General features: G+C 44.4%; 2 protein-coding genes across 3 annotated transcripts; both read right to left on the bottom strand.

Annotated features, from left to right (window-relative positions):
• Positions 1 to 270: 270 nt before the first annotated feature.
• Positions 271 to 7,637, bottom strand: cabp1a (calcium binding protein 1a). Of its 2 annotated transcripts, none has more exons than XM_030359179.1 (7): positions 6,760 to 7,637; positions 3,499 to 3,529; positions 3,013 to 3,156; positions 2,778 to 2,887; positions 2,582 to 2,656; positions 2,301 to 2,373; positions 271 to 2,207 (listed from the first exon to the last, which is right to left on the bottom strand). In XM_030359179.1, exons 1-7 carry the CDS (start codon positions 7,471 to 7,473, stop codon positions 2,182 to 2,184), a joined length of 1,173 nt encoding a protein of 390 aa, XP_030215039.1. In that variant the 5' UTR covers positions 7,474 to 7,637; the 3' UTR covers positions 271 to 2,181. The 2 variants fall into 2 exon arrangements, with proteins under 2 accessions (XP_030215039.1, XP_030215038.1); XM_030359178.1 differs by having other exon boundaries at positions 2,301 to 2,376; positions 6,760 to 7,636.
• Positions 7,638 to 8,149: 512 nt separating this feature from the next.
• asphd2 (aspartate beta-hydroxylase domain containing 2) lies at positions 8,150 to 15,551 on the bottom strand. The gene is made up of 4 exons (XM_030359181.1): positions 15,293 to 15,551; positions 12,816 to 14,027; positions 12,130 to 12,243; positions 8,150 to 10,124 (listed from the first exon to the last, which is right to left on the bottom strand). Exons 2-4 carry the CDS (start codon positions 13,669 to 13,671, stop codon positions 10,015 to 10,017), a joined length of 1,080 nt encoding a protein of 359 aa, XP_030215041.1. The 5' UTR covers positions 13,672 to 14,027; positions 15,293 to 15,551; the 3' UTR covers positions 8,150 to 10,014.
• Positions 15,552 to 21,713: the final 6,162 nt, after the last annotated feature.

Here is a 21,713-nt window from a genome sequence, read left to right as displayed (position 1 = left end):
TTTCTGGTATCATAAGACGCAGGAGGCGGAATCCAGAGGACAAGGCCTGCCCCCTTGGTCAGGGGCAGTGTAGTTTGGTTGAGAGCTCAAGAAATATTCATCTAGCTGGCAACAGGCGGAAGAAATGTATATTTCATATTAATAGATTTGGGGTTTTGGCGGCGTCTTTTCCCCAGCTTCGACAATTCTTCATGCATAGGCCTACATGAACAAAAAACGTAGGCCTAAACGATTATGTTTGTATAATAATAATAATAATTCATGAATGAATAAATAGCAGGCAATTTGTTTATTGGATCAGCGGGAGACAAAACCCGACAAAAGGAATAGTCCTACATCTCGAAATTACAGTATAAAATAACAGCAATTGTTGACATGCGTTCGTTATTAAAGGTCTTGTGAGTTTGATCCTCACGAACTTTGGAATGTTCAGAATCGTACCCAATCAGACGAGTCCAACACAGCGTGCACGCGGTGCACTCTGGGTTTGGTTAGCCGAAAGATATGCATGGGTATTGTTGCCGTAGTAACAGACATTTGAGTCGCTTGTGGGCGTAGTCAGTGTATCCTTATTTGTATGACCAAAATAACCTCTCGCACCTTGATTAGCGTAGAGCTCCAAATGTTATGAACACACGTGTTCACGCAAACACACCCACACAATAGTATACTAACACGGTTATTTGTTGATCAACATGAGTTCATCAAAGGATAATCACAGAATCACGTTTGCGTGTTTATCTAGATTGTGTTCCCATTGAACAACACTCAATTGTGTTTCAGTGTAAACATCAGTTGATACCCTCGGGTTATCTTGGCAAGATTCGTTTTTGCTTCTTCTTTATGACACAAATGCAAATGTGCATATTACAATTCCTAAACCTCTCTTTGGCATGCATGACATTTACCACTAAAGACATCAACATTTATAATTCGATATACCAAACAGCTACGACAGTAAATCCATTCTACTTCAGGAATAAATCAGAACGCAATGTGTTAGTGTCTTGTGGTTCCCCCAGACCAGGAGGAAGAGGCAGTGTGAGGCAGAACGGTTGTCTCAGATAGTCCTGTGCTCCGATTCGGGAAAATTTTTGCTATTGAGTTCATTTTAATGTGATATCCTGTGCACAGCCGATATGTATGATTTGGTAAACAACCAAAGAACATATGGTATTCACATTTTTTTTGCTAAGACACTCGTGCAGAGCTACCATCACCTGGGGAACTCCTGCCCCCTTTGTACAATCCCCTTGACTTTAAGTGAGGGCAACCTGCTGACTTCACTATATCCCAGCATGCATTTCTTCTTGCTTGGACCACACCCCCATTAGAAGATCAACAGGTTAACCCAGGTGACACAGAAGATAGGGGCTCGATGGATCTGAATGAAACCCCTGTCAGATGAACACATTGGATAGTATTATGAGATGCACTGGATATACCCTGCACAGGTTTGGATTTTACATCTGAAATTACAAACACAACTGGTATCAGACAGTTTTCAATGTGAAACACCACAGCTGCTGGTTTCATGAGCTAACGTACAAACAAAACAGTAAGCTTCCATCAAACTACAGAGTTTCAACACGTGGCACATTACAGAGATACACAGCAGTGATGCACTCTACGTAAGAAGCAGACTTCTTGGTTGCAGGACAATCAGCCATGTCACATTCAGGTGGAGAAGACGATGGCTTGTTTGACATAGACCCAAACCGTGGCCATCAACCCTTCCTTTACATATATATTTTACATATTTCACGGGACACATTGTATTGCCATGTCGAGGTCGAACAGAAACGAAAAGCATTGACAATCCTATTATTTAGCTTGTGAGAACTGAGGTGCAAAAGGATCGCCCCTCGTCCTTGACAATCTCATCTGCCATCGCTACAAAAAGGTTTGGCCTCAGTTAAACTGAGAGCATCTCAAGGAAGAACACCCTTCGAGGTGAACCTTTTGAGAAGACGGGGGGGAACTCCTCCTCTGCTTCCTCCTCCTCTAGAAAGTTCAAGCAGTTTTAGTTTAATCCAGTGACTTTGTATTTCAATGGCTCAGAGCTCTTAGCATCGCTGCTCGCTTCGCTACCCGGGGTGATGGATGGATGAGGGGGGGGGGGGGGGGGGGGGGGGAAATGGGGCAAAGGGGACTGGACAGAATGTGATCAATCAGTCTGTCCTATCGAGACATCATCCGGACGAACTCTGTAACAGAAGGGTAGGAGGATGGAGATCATGAAGAACTACAAACATGGAGGACTTTAACTGACCACTGGGAGGAAGGATAAGAGAGTTTACCTTCGAAGTCAACCAGCCCATCTCCATTCAGGTCCACATCTCTGAGTATGTCTTCCAAGTCTTTAGGACACACCTGCTGAAAATAAATGGCGTGGTAAATGAATGTTTAGAAATTTGTTGGACACATTTCCTTTCTCAAATTCTCACCGCAAGATTTCTAAATGTATCTTGTCTAAAGCCCTAACTGGCCGTCTTAGCCAATAATGCACCTTGGGGTATAACAGCAATAATTAGGGTGTAGCCATAGAAAAGTTATATCTGAGAAGCAACGGAACACTCACCTGTTGACCTAGCAGCTTCTTCATTGCCTCTCTCAGTTCAGAGAGGCTTATTGCCCCGTCCCCGTTGGTGTCAAACTGTGTGTTCAGCAGAGATAAAGACCCACCGAACAATAGAAAGGAGAGATATGTCAATAGAAGCTCAGAGCTGACCGCAGCCATCATTTGACTTGCAAAGTGTCTGTCGGGAATGGCCTACCTCTCTGAAGGCCTCCTTCAACTCCTTTATACCGATCATATCCGCGGTCTCAGCCAGAAGTTTGGGTCCCATTAACTCCACAAAATCTTCAAAATCAACATGTCCGCCCACTTCAGAAACAAAGAACATTATTAAGTTGGATGTAATCAGAAAACAGTAACGACCAATGAGCACAATGTTATTAGCATGTTGTTCAATGGTTTGGTATGGAAACCATAGAATGTATAGCCCTAACAATTCATGTTGATTTGCTGGCTCAGTTCGATGAGCTCCATCTCGGTGGGCATGTATCCCATGGTCCTCATGCAGTTCCCGAGGTCTTTACAGCTGATGAAGCCATCTTTGTCCTTATCGAACTCTTTGAAAGCATCCCGCAACTCTGTGGAGCAATCACACAGAGTGGTTGAGAGAGATAATTACTTTTATTTTTGTCAACACTGAATAAATATGGTGAATCTTAAACAAATATTCAATGAATCTATTTGAGTTCTCCATTTTCTCATATAATAATCTAAAATATTGAACATCCCAAACTCTCAAATCTGAAAGAGCTGTTTCTAAAAAATCGAATTTGAGTTGTTTAAATGCTGTGAGTTTGTTCTTGTTCTTCTAAACGCCATTATGTACAACTTAAATTTAAGGAAGCTAAATATTTGCGAATACATTTTTATTGAGACCTTGAAATTGTAGATGAAAATTTGAATTACTAAACATAGCATACCGTCCAGTTCCTCTGGCCTCAGCTCTCGGTCCTGCAATGACATATGAAGAAGGTTTAGAAAAATAATTGAGCTGATAATCTCACACACACACACACACACACACACACACACACACACACACACACACACACACACACACACACACACACACACACACACACACACACACACACACACACACACACACACACACACACACATACATACACAAAACCTTTCATTGGCCTCCCATTATGGACAGTCAACATACTACCCCATAGCTTCGCGACAACCCTAAAGACAAACGGGTAAACCCTTCCATAACAAACAATCTATCTCCGGGCCTGCTTGTGAATCATAGCAGAACACCGTATTGCAAACAAATATCCTAATCGGAATGGACTCTCGCTGGATCTGGGAGCGACGTTTCAGGTACTTCACTGAATGATATTTCCAGGAACCCTATCAAAACAATAACCGAGAAATGCTTCTGTGTGACACCAGTTTGTCTGGGGAGCTTACTATGAAGCCCACCATTAAAGGACACAAAGAGAAGGAGAGAGACACCAGATCCTTCAGAGGGTCAAAGCAGGAGCAAGGCAGAATGTAAACAAAACACAGACTCTGTGACACAACGCTCAGACCCAACTGGAACCACAGACAATGAGAACTCAAAAGGACGAGGGAGCCAAGGCACTCCTAGAAGCTGGCTATAGTGTCAATGTAAATAACCTTATTTCAATGAATGAAGAAATATTGGACTTATATATTTGTTATATATCCTAGTAGCGGAGGTACTACTTTCGGAATGTAATAACACGATATTATGTGTTCTTAAAAAATAAAGTGTTCAAAAACACATGCTCATCTACAACCTGCTCTCCTCCTGGCTCAAAAAAACTGATGGTATTTAGTGGACGGGAAACATCAGAGAAGAGAGAGAACCGTGGCTTTGTGTTTTTTTTGTGAGAGTGTGAAAGAATTTAAAAATCAAGAGGACAAGGTGGAAAGTATGACGTGAGCTGGTCAATAATGAAACAGCTGGCCAAGTTTCCACTCAACCATACCAGTATACCCGTGACGTGGGGGGGACTGCTACCCCATGCTGTCACACAGACCGTAGCACACACACACACACACACACACACACACACACACACACACACACACACACACACACACACACACACACACACACACACACACACACACACGCACACGCACACGCAAAAGCACACACACACACACACACCACACGGTATAACAACGTGACGTTCAGCCTTTTGTGCACTGAAGACGCAGAAGAAATTAATTATGACTTACGCCAACTGAGCAGAGTTTGCTCTGGTTAAAATATTAAAATCTGCCGTCGTCAAACGTCATGATTTGAAACAAGTTTGACAACATATTACTCACGCAAACGTCACTGTGAACTGACAATGAACGGAGGATTTGATTTGTAGACTTGCAACACTGGAAAAACAAAAGCATGGGGTGGTTGAAAATAACAACTCCATATGCTAAACCCAAACGTTTCTTTTTCTAACTTGAGCTACATTAGATAAAAACATGACCATCTAGAGTGGTAATTTACTGTTGAAACAATGGATGGTTGCTCAGCTAGAGGCTGCAGAGCTTAAAACGTTCCTAGAATTAACATTTACTCCACATCTACATTTTCTCCCGATTAAATCACAGAAGATTCAACAGTGACCAGGGGGGAGAAAGATAATGGCTTACCTTCATGAGGAGAGATTCTAGCCCGTTTCCCATAATAATACAAAAATAATAATTATAAAAATAAATCAAATGCTATATTTGCTTTGAGGATCAGTTGAGAGAATAGCAAACTGCAATTTACTCCAATCACTGTGAACTCTAACTCGAGCATGTCCAACACTCGAGAGGGACAGAGAGATGGGGAGGGAGAGAGGGGGACAGTGCAAGTGGGGGAGAAAGAGGGAGAGCGAGAGCGAGAGAAAGAGAGAGAGAGAGAGAGAGAGAGAGAGAGAGAGAGAGAGAGAGAGAGAGAGAGAGAGACAGAGACAGAGACAGAGAGAGAGAGAGAGAGAGAGAGAGAGAGAGAGAGAGATAATAAAGGGGGAAGGAAAAAGCAACAATGATCGGTGTTGAGAAAGGCTTATAAAATTGCATGGTGAAATAGAAGTAAATCATATCTGGTTGAATATTATTATATGAATTTATAAATGGGCTTGGACTTTTCCAAAGCTAATATTTTCCATGATTGCTGTGGCACTTTTCAACCATCTTTGCTTTTGATGTATTGTATGATTCAAAGATACACACAATCTCACATAAGATCATGATAAGCGTCTTAGAGTACCATATTAAGCGCTATATACATTTTATTTATTATTATTGTTATTATTATCATTCAAACTAAATTGTATGTGGCTCTTTCTTTAAATACCACAAGCAATAACACCTTCTGAAACACACAAAGACACATTCAAGCACACACACGCACGCGCACACACACACACACACACACACACACACACACACACACACACACACACACACACACACACACACACACACACACACACACACACACACACACACAGATGCCTAACAATCTATTAACCAGTGCCCTCTGGCTGCAGAACCTGACAAGGTCATAGTGACCTCGCTGACGGGGGAGCTGCTGGGGGGGGGGAGAGTGAGAGGGTGATAGTACTCACTCAAGGTCAATGCATTCATCCTGTAATTACATTCTGGAGCCCTGTCTGAAAGGCGGATGATGGAGGTGTGTGTGTATGTTTAGGGTTTCCCGTTATTTCAAAAGAAAGGGAAAGCATTTCTGTCCCCTTGGTTCACAAACCAAAACAACAACAAGGTATCATCCTCTTACTAGGTTCTCGTCTCCTAAATCATCTCAGTCACTTATATAGGCCTATAAACCCACCATGGTGTTGTTTGTTTTGTATTAGTACTAAATGAGGTCGGTATGTATGATTAGGTCACCTTATGCCCCAATAGTAGGGCTACTGACTGAAACTGAGGGGGACCGCCGTTCAGTATGGCTTCACATTTGCAACAACTTTTACCCTGAGTAGGCCTACTGTCATTTATTGTTTTATGTTATTTGAGCACTCTCAAGTTCATGGGCTACAGACGCAACGATACCGGTTTTGTTCGGAGAGACACACATTATGCACATATCAGAGGAAATGCATGAAGTTCTAGGGCAGCATGAATGAATGGATGCATAAGCCTGACTTAAACTTACGCCAACGGCCCCCAAACCAGTGCCTTACCTGCCCGAAGAGAGAGTTCAGGACCGTGCGCAGATTTAACCCGATGGTCGAGGATGTGGTGCTGGACCTGCGCGAGCGGCGGCAGGATTGGCTGGAGGACGGCGGTGAGAGGGAAGAGGGGGACGGCGCGCGCCCTTCATCGGGACCACCGCCGCCCGACTCCGCGGGCTCCTGGCGGTCCGTCCGCTTGAAGAACGGCGCCGTGTCGTCGGTCTCGGACAGAGACGGGATCCTGGGGACGGTCCGGACGCTGTGCGTGTAGGACCGCTGCGGTGCGTGAGGCGGCTCATCCCGGTCAGGCCTTCTGCGGTGGTGTCGGTGGGTGCTTCTGGATGCCTTGCAACTCTCTCTTACAAGTCGCTCCTTTTCGCGGGAATCCTGCGGATGGTCCTCCTCCTCCTCCTCCTGGGAAGGAGCGCTGGACACCCGGTGGTGATGCTTTGGGGAGTGGTACCGGTTCCCGTCCCGGGGGGGCGCGGGGTCCCGGTTGCCTGGGGCAGAGTGGTGATACGGGGGTCTCACGTCGCACTGTGCCGACCAGAAGGATTCATCCGCCGGGTGGCCGCTCGCTAGAGCCGCGGGACGGTGGTGGTTGTGGTGATGATGGTGACTCCTGTGGCTCTCGGGCGCGCGATCGAGGTGTGACGAGGGTCCTCTGGTCGATGATTTCAGTAAGGATGTCCTGGATTCAGACTTGGGGAAAGAGGAGCTCATCTCCTACAGTCTTTTGGTTCCTGTGTAGCCTAGTGGTTGGTCTGCATTTACCTGCCGCCAGCTCATCACTGAGCGGTTTCGTGCATCACTGCAGATGCACGGGTGCGCTGCTTGCTTCCCGCGTCCTTCCTCCGCCTGACTGCGCGGCGCGGGTGCGCGCAGCCAGAGCGCCTCGAAGGGCGTGACGCCGCGTACACCTTTCCCTTCATCAGGTCAACAGAGTTGTTGCTTTTCCATACGAGCCACACTGTATAGAGCCAATCGTTAGCCTATCCACACATCTGATCAGAGCGGCTTCTGTTTAGACCCACGGATCAAATCAGAGATGATATATTGGCCAGCCACTACATTAAAGAAATATGCTGTAATTATAGATTTCCAATATAATACAGAATACCCCACACGTACGACATCAGTTACCATATCAATTCAAAGAAAAGTAAATCCTTTTCCTCCATAATAAAACGTTCAGATTATGTCAATCATTTGCCAAATGGATTCATAATTTAAAAGGCTTATTGGAGCGTATTCGATTCAGTCACACAAACGCTTATTATAGGACTAGTTACCATGGTCTATGCAATTTATGAAAGAAAATCAGACTAACATGAGTTACAATCACACTCCTGATTCCTATAATTCATAATCCAGCTGTAAACAAAGGATTGATGCCCTCTTAGGAGGCTCAAGAATCACAGCTTTTATTACAAAGTGAATTGACAGTGCTTTTCTTGTAAGGCCTGATAATGGACATCGTCAAAAATTCAACGCGTTTTAATATTGTAAACAATTTCCATACATTAAGAATACTTGTAAACAGTCTCTATGAATTGATTGGATCTTTTGAGTGATGGGTGGGGAAAATTCAATACACGCATGATTTGATCAATAAGAATTAGGGATCGCCATAACAACTGATTACATCACCGTACAATGCTGCAAAATACCAGATTGAGTTAACGGAAAACACCACTGAACAAGAAAGATATCAACTCACGTTTAAATAATCTACCAATCAACGATCAAAAGCAATGCAATACTGTTTCCGAAAATATTGAGTGAAATGTCATTACTTTTAATAAACAACACCATAGCTACAATAGTTAATATTTCAAAAACATATCAACCGACATTTTTCGTTTGCCTACTGCAAGTACAAACCTGATATCAAATACAACCAAAGTACAAGGGTTTAGTCAAATCTACTAAAAACACTCCTCCTCCTTCTCTTCCACCTCCACCGCCACAAGAGAACAAGGCTGACTCACACAATTTTATCATAAAAATGTGCTTATCTAACCATGCATTGTGAAAGCAGTATCGATTTCTTTTTTCAGAGAGGACATCCGCTATCACCTTCCCGACAGACGGTTCAGATAACGGTGGAGACAGGGGCTATTTTCTGTATGTTACTGAACCGACGGATCATGTTGGAAACATGGGCTGTTTTCTGTACATTTCTGAACAGAGGTAGAGATTTGCGCTATTTTCTGTATGTGAATTGATTCAATCATTACGCAAACACCTCACCCAATGGCCAACAGGATGCCATCAGAATACTGAACCTCAACGTGGGCTCAAAATTCCCAGACAGATTATGGTGTCATTTATGTACTATTATTAGTGGAGTTTTATCATGAAAAGTATAACACATTTTGAAATCCTACAGGCAAGCAGTCATCAAATCTTTTTGATCCCTGTTGGGTTTTCAGGTCGAACCAGTGCCACAATCCACTTGACTATAAACTGTTTATCCTAATATTTATCTGTGCAAAACAACTATTGTGTTAGTTTGTGAAGCACAATGTTGTTGTATTGTGCCAACCAATAGCAAAGGAGCCCGTAGCAAGTGGGACATGTTGAAAGTTGTGTTATAGGAGATTGCATCATCGCAATGTTTTGATTCATTGACAATAAAAAGGTGTATACATAATCGCCTACTCAGCGGACATCGGTCGAATATCTCGTAGCCCTTTCTAAGCGCTAAAGTGTTAGAAAACAGTGATCGTCTTCAAGTGTTCAGCCTAGTTTCCTATAGAATCATAGTGTTAGTGATGATGGTTATTCCTTCTCCGAGGGCAACACTGAAGTGAACCGATAACATTTAAATCGTGTCGAATGAACATCCCCCCCGAAAGACCAATCTGCAGTGTAAAACTGTCGTGCTCGCAATCAACACCGACAAATCTCGTCCATTGCAGCCGTTGAGCTATATACACACACACACACACGCACCAAAAGGCCATTAACACATCAACTAATATCAATGGGATAATGTTCACAGTTACAGCTGAAAGTGGCTAAAAGGAATATGGTGGTATCACATCTTCAAGAGGCCATTTGGTAGAAATTAAATAATCAAGCAACATACACATCGATAGAGGAGGCCCAATACTTCGCTGGGACGCCTTTGAAGAAGATTTGCGGGCAGGAGCACATCGTACACAGTGGGTCTGAGCGTGCGGGGGGTGGGAGGCGGGGTGAAGCCCCCGCAGGCCCGCTTTCTCGTCATCAGCAGCAGTCTCTTCCCTGGACCCCGTCTCAGCGACCCGGGGTGAAAATGTAGTCCAGTGCTTGCCGCTCAGCCGCGGCCACGTTGGGATGCCAGAGGTCCACCATGAAGACCACCCGGGGGCCGTCCTCTGCAATGCCTGGCCAGAAGCAACACAAAACACTGAGTTCAACTCCCACCCGATGGTTTGTTGCTGCAGCAACATAAGATATAAACTGCAATCACCGGGCTCCACTTTCCTTGTTTATATTCCCTGATTGGAGATATTTCAAGGGGGACCCATTTTGTAGTCTGTACACTCGCCAACAACAACAACTGAAGTGGTTCCCCCACTAATAAAATATGAACCTTCTGATTCCTCTGGCCACACAGAACTCTGTGTATACAATTTTTATTGCATGCTTTTTTTATAGTGTGATGGAACTGTATGTGAATTTATAGTGTAATATAACTGTATGTGATGTAACTGTATGTGATGTAATAGTGTGATATAACTGTATATGATGTTATATTGTGTTGTAACTGTATGTGATGTAACTGGGATGTTATAGTGTGAAGTAACTCTACGTGATGTTATAGTGTGAAGTAACTCTACGTGATGTTATAGTGTGATGTAACTGTATGTGATGTTATAGTGTGATGTAACTGTATGTGATGTTATAGTGTGATGTAACTGTATGTGATGTTATAGTGTGATGTAACTGTATGTGATGTTATAGTGTGATGTAACTGTATGTGATGTTATAGTGTGATGTAACTGTATGTGATGTTATAGTGTGATGCAGTGGAGGCTTCTCCAGGGAAGAGGGGGAGGAAGATCCTCCTTAACATTGTTGAGAATAAAAAATGTAGATTACCCAGAATACTGTAATGAATTAATACCCTTAAATATGAATACTTTAATGCCTTTGTATATGTATGTTTGTTTCGCTGGGTAAAGGGACAGTAACACCACCTATCGCCTATTGACAATTACTTCAGGGTGGACGTTCCTCCCTCAGCCTCCATTGACTCCCATTAATTTCCCCCAAAGTGTTGGCGGCCGGTGAATAACATGGGGTTCAATGGGAGGGAGGAGGAAAGTCCTCCTCTGAGTGGGTTTGACTAGCTAAGGGATGTAGATCGCGTCAACGTCCATTCACGAACCGGCTGGAGCAGAGTATGCTTTGAACCAATAAGCATAAGCCTGGCTTTGGAGCAGCCCGGAGGGAGTGGTTATCCCCTCAAGTTTAGGCTACGAGAACCGACGAACCCGGCGCTCAGTCGTATGCCTCGTTTCCACCGAGCGGTGCGTTTACTGTTCGTTGCGGTAGTTTGTGTCTCTTTTCCGTTTCCGTCGAGTGGTGCCTGGTGCGGTTCGGTTCGCTTATATCAGCGTTTCCACCGGCAAAAGTTGGGCACGGTTCCGAAATAAACGCGCTGAGCCTGCATATTTTTCGACACTCCTCTGTTGGATTACCAAGCCTTCTGAAAGGATGGCGAAAATGTGGAGCTACTCACGCCGTTATTCTGAAATCAATTAAAAAATATCCCGTTTGGTATGACCCTGATATCTTTGCCACACAAACAGCGAGGAGGATTGTCTTGATCTATAAATTAATGAATCTTAATTGGTTTAACACCATGACCAACATTGAAACATCCATTAACATCCACACTTGCCTCAAACAATGTTAGGCTTACAGCCTATGTAAATAGTTGTGAAATAATGTTCTTGTTGTTCTTTTAGTTACTCAGACCGTTCTATTTGATATTGTGGAAGGACGTGATTCAGAGCATGATGCATTTTAAATGTTATAGTGTGATGTGACTGTGATTTTATAGTGCGATGTAACTGTATGTGATGTAACTGGGATCTTATAGTGTGATGTAACTGGACGTGATGTTAGTGTGATGTAGCTTTATGTGATTCACTGATGTTATAGTGTGATGTTACTGTATTTGACGTTATAGTGTGATGTTACTGTATGGGACGTTATAGTGTGATGTTACTGTATGGGACGTTAAAATGTGATGTAACTGGGATGATAGAGTGATGTAACTGTATATGATGTTATAGTGATGTAACTCTACGAGATGTAATAGTGCGAGGTAAATGTATGTGATGTTATAGAGTGATGTAACTGTGATGTAAATGGCAGTACCCTCGTGGAAGGCTCGGTGGAGGAAGGAGTCGTCAAAGAGCAGGCAGCTCCCCTCGGACCAGCACTGCGGCTCCCCCCCGACCACCAGCTCGCAGGCAGAGGGCACGCGGAGACCTAGCAGCACGTCACACACACACACACACACACACACACACACACACACACACACACACACACACACACACACACACACACACACACACACACACACACACACACACACACACACACACACACACACATCACACGTTAGAGGTCACGCTGAGACCTGGCAGCACGTAACACACACACACACACACACACATCCCACATTAGAGGTCACTCTGAGACCTAGTAGCACATAGTCCACACACATCACACCTCAGGGGTCACTCGTAACGTTCAAACAAGAAGTTTTGCACAATGAAAAATTGATAGGATTGAGTGACGGAATACAATCTTTTTCATGAGAATGGGAGAAACATGTCTTTAAAATAATAATAATAATAATAATAATACATATAATATATAAATATATAATAATAATATAATACTCAATACTATTCGAATGAAAACAAAACAGCATTGCACTCAAGCTATTCTGAAACGATTCAAAGCGGTACTGTTAATAGATATTGATTGAATCGAACAAACATAAGATGCCCTTTGTTCATTGAGTCCCCAGGGTGCAGCTGGTTTGAGCTTACCCAGGTGGCAGCGCAGCCGCACGTTGGTGGGCCCGTAGTGCTCCGAGATCAGGGCGCCGGGCGACAGCACCGAGAAGCAGGCGTTCCCGAACACGTTGTTAGCGATGAAGGTGCGCAGCTGCCCCAGCACCCTCCAGGCACGGGGGCACCTCCGGGCGTTGAGCGCCAGCGGCGTGCCCTGGTTCACCAGGTAGTAGGTCCACCACTGGCCGTGGGGGGTGCTGTTGGCCTTCCAGCCGGGGGGCAGGGGGGAGCCGCTGCGGGCGGGGGGCTGGTTGTACACGTTCCCGAACTCGGCCAGCAGGGCGGGGAAGCTGCGCTCCAGCAGCTCCACGTCGTGCTTCTGGGCGTCGCGGGAGAAGAAGGGGGCGGACGGCAGGTCGGGCAGGAAGAACACCTCGGGCCGCTGGATGGTGGGCCGGCTGGAGAGGTACCGGCCCTGGTCGCGCACCCCCTTGTGCACACGGCCCATGCCCGACCAGGTGTAGCGCTTGGCGTACTCCTGGAGGCTGTGGTACAGCCGCTGGTTCAGGCCCTCGCCGGGGGCGGTGCAGCGGAAGCACTCGGCCGACTGGCAGTAGGCCAGACCGTTCTGCTCGTCCAGCGAGCCCGGCGGCGCCTTGGCCCCGCCCGCCGCCTCCGCGCCGCCCAGGACGCCGGCCCGCAGGTGGCCGGACTCGGCGCCGTAGCGGCCGCGCAGGGGACTGGAGCCGTGCTCCCGGCCCACCCGGTAGCAGTACCACAGGAAGAGCAGCAGCAGGCAGGCCGCCGTGCCCACAGCGCTCGACTCGCAGTCCCGTATGGACTGCATCCCGTCGGCCACCAGCTCCCGCACCCTTCCCAGTGACCACTCCATCTGGGCTCCTCCAGAGAGCACTCCTCTTGCTGCAGGTGGGTGGGTGGGAGGTGGGGGGAACGGACCAGTCTCTCCTCTACTCCCCCTGCACCTTACAAAGCCCCGTAGTAGGACCTCTGCAAGCACAGTCTAAAGCACTTGGTACCGGACACTTTCCTCCTGCACAGACTGGGGTAATGGGAGCTGGCTCTCTGGCTGCTGCTGCGGGCTCCTAACATTTCAGCACGCTGGAACTGGGGGAAGGTCCGTGTTTTTTCCCCCCTCTTCCCTGTGCGGCGTCTGGCTGCTTGTGCTGCTCCCTCTCGCGTCCTTCTAGACAAATGCAGACAGACGCTGCATCTTAGGGCATCTGGAGTCTGAGAAGAGAAAGGGAGTGGAGAGCACAGCGGGCTGAAGTGATGCTACACGCTGAAACTGACCAGGGTAGTGTCTGCATAAAGTGAGCCTCAGTATACACACACCCACCCACACACATCCAACCACACACATCTCATGATCAGTCGTGTCCAATGGGTCTGATTAGGAACCATGTTCCACCTACAATTCAAGAGAACACACACACACACACACACACACACACACACACACACACACACACACACACACACACACACACACACACACACACACACACACACACACACACACACACACACACACACAATCTTAAATGCCGGAAGCTCTCCCACACACTTTATAGTTAGAAATAACTGCACACTGGATTCGAACACACACACACACACACACACACACACACACACACACACACACACACACACACACACACACACACACACACACACACACAGGGAACTGTGTAAAACCATGAGTCATGCGAGCACAGCATCTGACTTAAAAATAAAAGTAGAATACATAGCTACAGTTTAGGCATTCGATAGAGAATGGAACAAGCATAGGTTTAAACCCCCAGTGGTAATCCAAACATAAACAACGCGCAAATATGCATTTATTTGCTACAGACATTCATTGGTGGCACGTCAGCAGGAGGCTCCGTATTCGGGGGCTGGGAATGGGTGGACCCTGCTGAACTGCAGGACATTAAATCGGGTTGCTGCCTACCTTTGTTGAACGAATTACATATATTATCACGGATAAGGCTGTGTCATTACGTCACGCATAAAGCATAAGCACGGTGTCGTTTCCAATGCGTCAACAACGTGCAACCACAACTCCACCACGCTACGTTATCGATCCTGACCAAAAAAGGGTCGGCGATGCTGAACCACGAACGGATCCTACTGGACAGCAGCACGATGCCCACCAACAACACCACAACCCGTCCACCCAGGACACCGCTCCAGGACACACCGTCACGTTACACAACACGTCAGCCCAAGACGAATAATGTAAAACGACCACTGTTTGATCATCGCCGACCTTCACCATCACATATGCGAACTATTCACAAGGCGATCAAACAAGTCTACAGAGCTGCAGTGCTTCGCTGTGGGGTGTTTGTCGGGCACAGACGCACAACCTCCCCCGTCGTTAAGAGACAAGGGAAGACACAAAGTGTGCTACAGAGACGAGCAACAACATGAGGATCTCTTCCGTTGAAGGAATCTAAACATTGCGATACGTTATATCTGACGAGACATACCTCCTCAGCAGTCGTGAACTCAGCCCTGTCGATTTTCTGATGCATAGACGAGTCGTAACGAAACAAATATTCGTAGTGATGGACAAGATCGAAGCTTTCCGAAACACTGTCGAAATGTAGGGGACGGTTCGGCTCTATGAACCGTTTGACAACTCATCTCACTGATGACATCTGCTGGACGTCCAATCACTACACCGTCTGCCTGTTCCGAAACGGGCGAACGACGCGAAACGAACCTGCAACAGAGTGGCGTAAGGTAAGGGGGCGTGACTTGTAGCGGGGGGCGTGACTGGTAGCACACAGAACCACGCGAGATGTGGTTGGCAAGGGAACTGGGTTAATCTGCAGTGTGTTCATCCCCCAAAGGATGTTCTGAAGGTATGTTTGGAGCATAGGAAGCGTCATTTTAAAGGAAAGAAGATGGTTATGTGTAAAAGCAGAGTCCATGGGCTTCCACAATTTATTATACTCATAGTTAGGATAAGGTGGACATAGCAAGTCAAACCATGAAAAAGCAGCGTAGGCTATAGTATAGAATAACAAATCATTGAGCAATAATTAAGCTAGGGCCTACCTCAAACAATTTATATAAAGTATCTGGCAAAAGTATTGGGTCCTTAGTGAAACAGGCTACTAGAAAGGTAAATCATGAAACTTCACATCAGAAGGAATTGGCAGGGATCATAGAGAAGAAGGTGGCATAACCGGTTAGGACAAACAGGGCTAAATCAAACACTACATATAGTTGGAAAACACACAACATGAGTATGCAAATTAAGGAGACTGCAGAGCACGTGTTGGGGCGATGCAGAAGGTTCTCCACAGAGCAAGATACGATGTTGGAAATATAGCAATTTGTCACCGTAGATTATTTTAGGAAAGCAATTTGAACACATAATGACTTCTATGAAAGAGACCGGTTTAACTGATAGGCCCTACATAGACCCTAAACTTGGGGCATTCCATAAAAACATATTCCAAATGGAAAATAAATCAGCACGAAAAAAAAAAAAAAAACTTAAAGGGGGGGAAAACAATCCACCTGAAAGGCAGAAATTCAGATGAAAACAAAAAAGGTACTATTCACTGACGGTTAACAGGCGTGATGCAGCGGTATGTTCCCGTTGCGACATGCGTCTCCGCCCCCCGGGGGCGCACGTGTCACTCGGTTCTCCAAACATGCGGGGGGAAAGATGTCATGTGTCATTCCTTATGAAGGGAAGACTAAGAGAAGAGTTGTGTTTTAAAGAGCGTGAATTAAAGATATTCTTATTTTTCTCATATTCTCAATTCTAAACCCTTTAAACACCTGGGCATTATATGTTTGCATTAAAATATCTAAAACCGACTAGACCTATGTTACGAGACGGCTCGCCACAGCGATGACGCTCACGATTACGCGTGTTCCCGACAGCGACCGTTCATGTGCACTGCGTTGGGAATCTAAAAGTTCAGGGGGTTTTTATCCGGTTAAAAAGTCAGAACTAAACAGAACTTAATAGGATCAGTTTCAAGTTTAAACGCCCTTATTTCATTGTAGCCAATCACCTAGCCTACTCTCCTTTTGCTTTTATTTAGGCTATGAGAAGCAACTTGTATTGCCAACGTATTGGTAGGCTACACTTCCCCTTATCTAGAGCTGGTTTACCAGTAGGCCTACTCAACGTTTAAAACTGAGAAAAGTCGTTGCCAACAGACGGTTACAACGTAAATCAATAGCAAAATATGTGACATGATGGTTGATTATTTTATATTAAGTAAAACGTTAACGTTCCGCCATGTTCATGCGCGTCACTAGTAGACCATACGTCACTAACGGAGCATCTCTGTTATCAAAATCCAGCCCCAGTTGCCGAATAGGATGTAGAATCTAAGAGCGTCATGAGGTGTGTCGTTCACGATAACTTTCCGACGTCGTGGAAATGTATTCCCCATAATTTCCAGCGATGTGAATTCAATGCACCATTAATCCCTATCTTCCGGGAAATACGGGAAACACGTGAGGAAGGAATTCTTAATTTGAAATTTTCAAACGCATGAAGCACCATTCAAACACCAATGAAGCACCGCTTGTTGATGTGTATGGAATCAAATAAGGGCCAACACTATTGTGTGTGTAACACCTATGTGTGAAAACATTTTTTGTGAATGCATTCAAATGTGTGTATTTGTTAACTATATTTCAACAAATCTATTTAACTTGCAGTTGCACGTCAAAGGTTTGAACCTACACATTTTTATTTAGTTACACATAAGCGTTTTTTAGCTGCACATCAGGTTTTCCCACTTTTCAAAGGGGTGCGCAGATAAACATATCCTTTGTCTATCCAAGAAGGCAAATCATTTCACTATCCAATCATGGAGCCAGGGGTGCAAGTCTTTCTAGCAGCCTTTTCTTGCAACATGCCAAGGTGTAGATCATCTGGGGCCAGTCACTCAAATGTGATCATAATGAATACAATCAGATTAACTCATGATAAATAGCCTGCTAATAAAAACTGGAATATCTCTTGAGACACATACTTAGATACATGAGTCTTCAGGAGGTTGATCGTCGAGGTCAGCTTCTGAATCTAACGTTATTTGGTGAGCAGCGGCCTGGTTGTTAACAAATCATGTGATGTGATATAGTTACACACGCTGTTAAGAGAACATTTGCTACTGTGATGGATTCAAGAAAGGGCCTAGATTGGTGATGTGTGCTTTATGTTGCCATACAATGAACGTGGCATTGAATTGATAAAGTTAGCTATTTAGTTGGTGTTTTTCAGCGACTAGATATATAGGCCCGCCTGATCCGCACACATTCTGTAAAAACGTTACAGTAATACAGTAATACAGCGAGAAGTAATACATTAGCATTTCACTGAACAAAATACCTTCCAATACTTTGGAAGGTATTTCCTTTCAAAGAGAAATTTTACCTCACTTTTAATTCTAAAGAATATTCAGACCTTAAAAGGAGAATGTACATTTATATATTAGGGCCACATCGAAAGTTGTTAATACATTAGCTATTTACTGAACAAAATACCCTGGTCTGTTTAAACATTCATTCCTTTTCATAATGTGATGGCATGGTAGCCTATTGGGATGATTTATTGTCACATGAAGCAATGACAGCAGTACCAGGCAGCGTGGGCAATTGGGACATCATAAATCCACAGAGATCCATGTAGATTAATCTTTCCTGAAATGTTTGATTGATTGACTATCACATCTGGTTATGGGGTTTATAGGATATAGGGGGTTAACCCCAGGCCCCAGGGCTGTCATCGCTCTGTCAGAGAGCGGTGCCTATGTTGTCGGCCAGATCTTCACAGTCTAAAATGTCAGGGGTCATCACTATAGCCTCCCAGTCAATATCTGGGTCTGGACAAAATAGGGTTTGCTTAAATTACAAAATCTTGTGAAAATGCGGATGTAGTGAAATTTACACAATCAAACATTGCCAGGCAACAGACAAATTATCTCTAAATGGATCGATGTGGATTTATGATGTCCCGTTTTCCCAAGCTGTGCGGTATTGCTGTCCTTGCGATTCGTCATGTGACAATAAATCCTCCCAATAGGGTACCGAGCCATCACATTAGACTAGGAATGAATGTTTAAACAGGCCAGGGCATTTCGTTCAGTGAATGGCTAATGTATTACCAACCTTCTATGTGGCCCTAATATATGAATGTACATTCCCCTTTCAATGTCTGAACTTACCTAAGAATGAATAGTGAATTGCTCTTTGAAAGGATGTTACTTATGTACTTATAATGTCATCATTATATCATATCAGTGGCATATCATATGGTCCTACAATTAAAATAATATTGTTTATTGCAATTATTTCCAGGGCAATATATAATTTATCAATATATAAAAGTGGATGATGGTATTCATTGTAAAATGAAGGTCACTGTCTATCCTACAATGTCGTGTGACTAAAGTGCAATTTGCCTACTTAGACAAGTCTGGTTGGGTTTAAATACTTATGGCCCATAGCAGAATGAATGGATAGGAAATAATCACCCTCTTCCATAGATTACTGATGGAGGAACCGATGACGCTTGTTGCCATGACATAAACCAACTCAGTGGGCTGAACGGAGATTTTGTGTGGGTGGTGACAGGCCTTGAATAAAATCATGTGACTAATAAACTACTTTTGTGGTTGGAAGAAGACCTCTCAAGATATTATTTTCATATTAACATGCCTTAGTAGTATTGTAACGTTTGCAGTCAACATCTTTCTCAGCTCAGCTGCCTGTTCCACGACTAGAGACTGAACTCTGCTGGTGCATGATGTGCACTACAATACATCACCTCAATACAGCATCTCCATTTAAGTTTAACGTCATGGGAGAAATTGACTGTAGGTTTAAAGAAAGTAAAAGCATTATCTTGCCTACATGAATTAAATAAATGTGGAAAAACAACGGTCTACATTCCGAGTGTTACTTATTTATATCTTCTGCTGCCCCTGAGATGAACCCCGGTTACTCCGCTGACTCCCAGTTGACCCCTGAAAGCTGTAACCCCCTCTATACCTGGCTCACCGACAGGAAGAGACGGGGGGAGCTTCATGACAGCCACAAAAAATAAAGGAGCCCCCTTCATTCTTCCTCTCACTTTACTTATTCTGACACATACGTTAAGGTTAGCTAGTTAATGCTACAGTCAAAGCCAAACACTACCTGCTTTATGAATGTATTGCACCATCAAATACAGTGTTATTGTTTTCAATTGTTTGATTGTATGCTTATTGTCTAAGTAGAAGTCTTTGCTATAGTGCTTATCCATGTCACATCTTAATGCAAACTCATTTATGTGGTAGAGGCATGCCTTCTTTTATTAGTCAAGATTGTGTTTGTCCCACACGTAAACTACCTCAAGCCAGTGATTGTAGACTGACAATTTAATCTCACAAGTGTGATGTGTGTTTTATATCAGTTTAATGCATAAGGTGACGAGTGGATTTCAATGTCAGAGTACCTCATTGCTCTGATATAACTGTAATGTTTAAGATGGTTAGAGAGAAGAGAATGTAGTCCTGTGCCATCCTCCAGCTGTGCTGGGCTGACCGCAGCAGGACCTCCCCTCTCCTCCGACACCTCCGCCAGCAGAAGGACCAGGCAGCGATGGGGGACCAGGCCGCAGGAGCAGAGGGAGCTGCCGCCCACCACCTGGGACCAACCTGCCTCATTTTTTTTTATAAATATATAAATTATTGAAAGATATAAAGTATGTTTGATCATACGGCAGTACATCTTTACGCAGCTTTTGCCATGTGTAGAATTGCCAGGCTCCTCCCTCACTCTCCCTTCAGCCTGGTGGCTGTAGGGCGGTGTTCAGACGGCGTATTATAGCCCGGGTTCGTCCGCCTCCGTGTGACGTTCCTGTGTGCTTAATGAGCGGCCTGGGACTTGAAGCATGTGGCCTTGTGTACCATCTCCTAGACCCATACTTTCCCGCACTTTCTTCCTCTACAGTCGGTTGGCTGTAAGGAGGTGGAGCTGCCCGTTACGCTCGTGGCACGGTCTTCTATTGCTCTGTAGTCTATGAAGGTATTATTGTAGCAAAAGTCTATAGCACCTGTAACTGCAGAATTTGAATGCGTACACTAAAGTCACAGTAAATTTGAAGTCGTATATATTTATTTTGCATGTGTACTCTAAAGTCACAAATGTGTAACAGTAGGCCTACATTTGTAGTCGTAAAAAATAAATAATATATTTTTTATACCATTGTAAACACAAAATAGGGTCTACGAGTACGCAAATCTGTGTTACAGGTGCACAAATCCTTTTGCTACAATTATTGCAGCGCAGTTGGTGCAAAACACATTCGCACACCCGTGTTTCATAATCTGAGAACATGCCCAAAAGGCGTGCATTCGTAAACCCAAATTTGAACTAATGCATCAGAAGATGCACATCTATGAAAACTTTCCTCACAAATAAAATGATAAAGAACGCTATGTTAATTCAGCATTTTAATGAGCGAACACAAATCCATTTTACAACTGCTCGAATCTGCTCCTGTAAGTCTCAGCTGTGGGTTTTTTTGCAGGTTGTTTTGCACCACGTCTAGGTGGTAAATGTGTAGCAAAAGTATTCGTATCCGTAGATGCCAGAGCGTCCGTGGGCGGGACAAAATAGTCCCGCCCATAATTTCCTAATCCAATGAAAATCGCCGGCAGGGATGCATTTCTCAAATTACACTGGGACCAGTGACGGCTGGTGGTGATTTTGGGTGGGTGGGCTAAAGAATGCATTACATTTATCAATACTTCACAGGGCTCCAGACGCCACCTTTATATCTCTGTTCATAACTTTCATATAATGTGAATGATTTTTAAACAAGATTAAGGTGTAGAGAATGGCATGTCTTTATTTGAAGCACAATTATAAATAAAAATAAAAATAAGG

This window comes from Gadus morhua, chromosome 6 (genome assembly GCF_902167405.1).
Source record: "Gadus morhua chromosome 6, gadMor3.0, whole genome shotgun sequence".
In the NCBI taxonomy this organism is placed as follows: domain Eukaryota; kingdom Metazoa; phylum Chordata; class Actinopteri; order Gadiformes; family Gadidae; genus Gadus; species Gadus morhua.
Note: the sequence above shows the minus strand (reverse complement) of the source record. Positions and strands in the feature narration are given on the sequence as shown.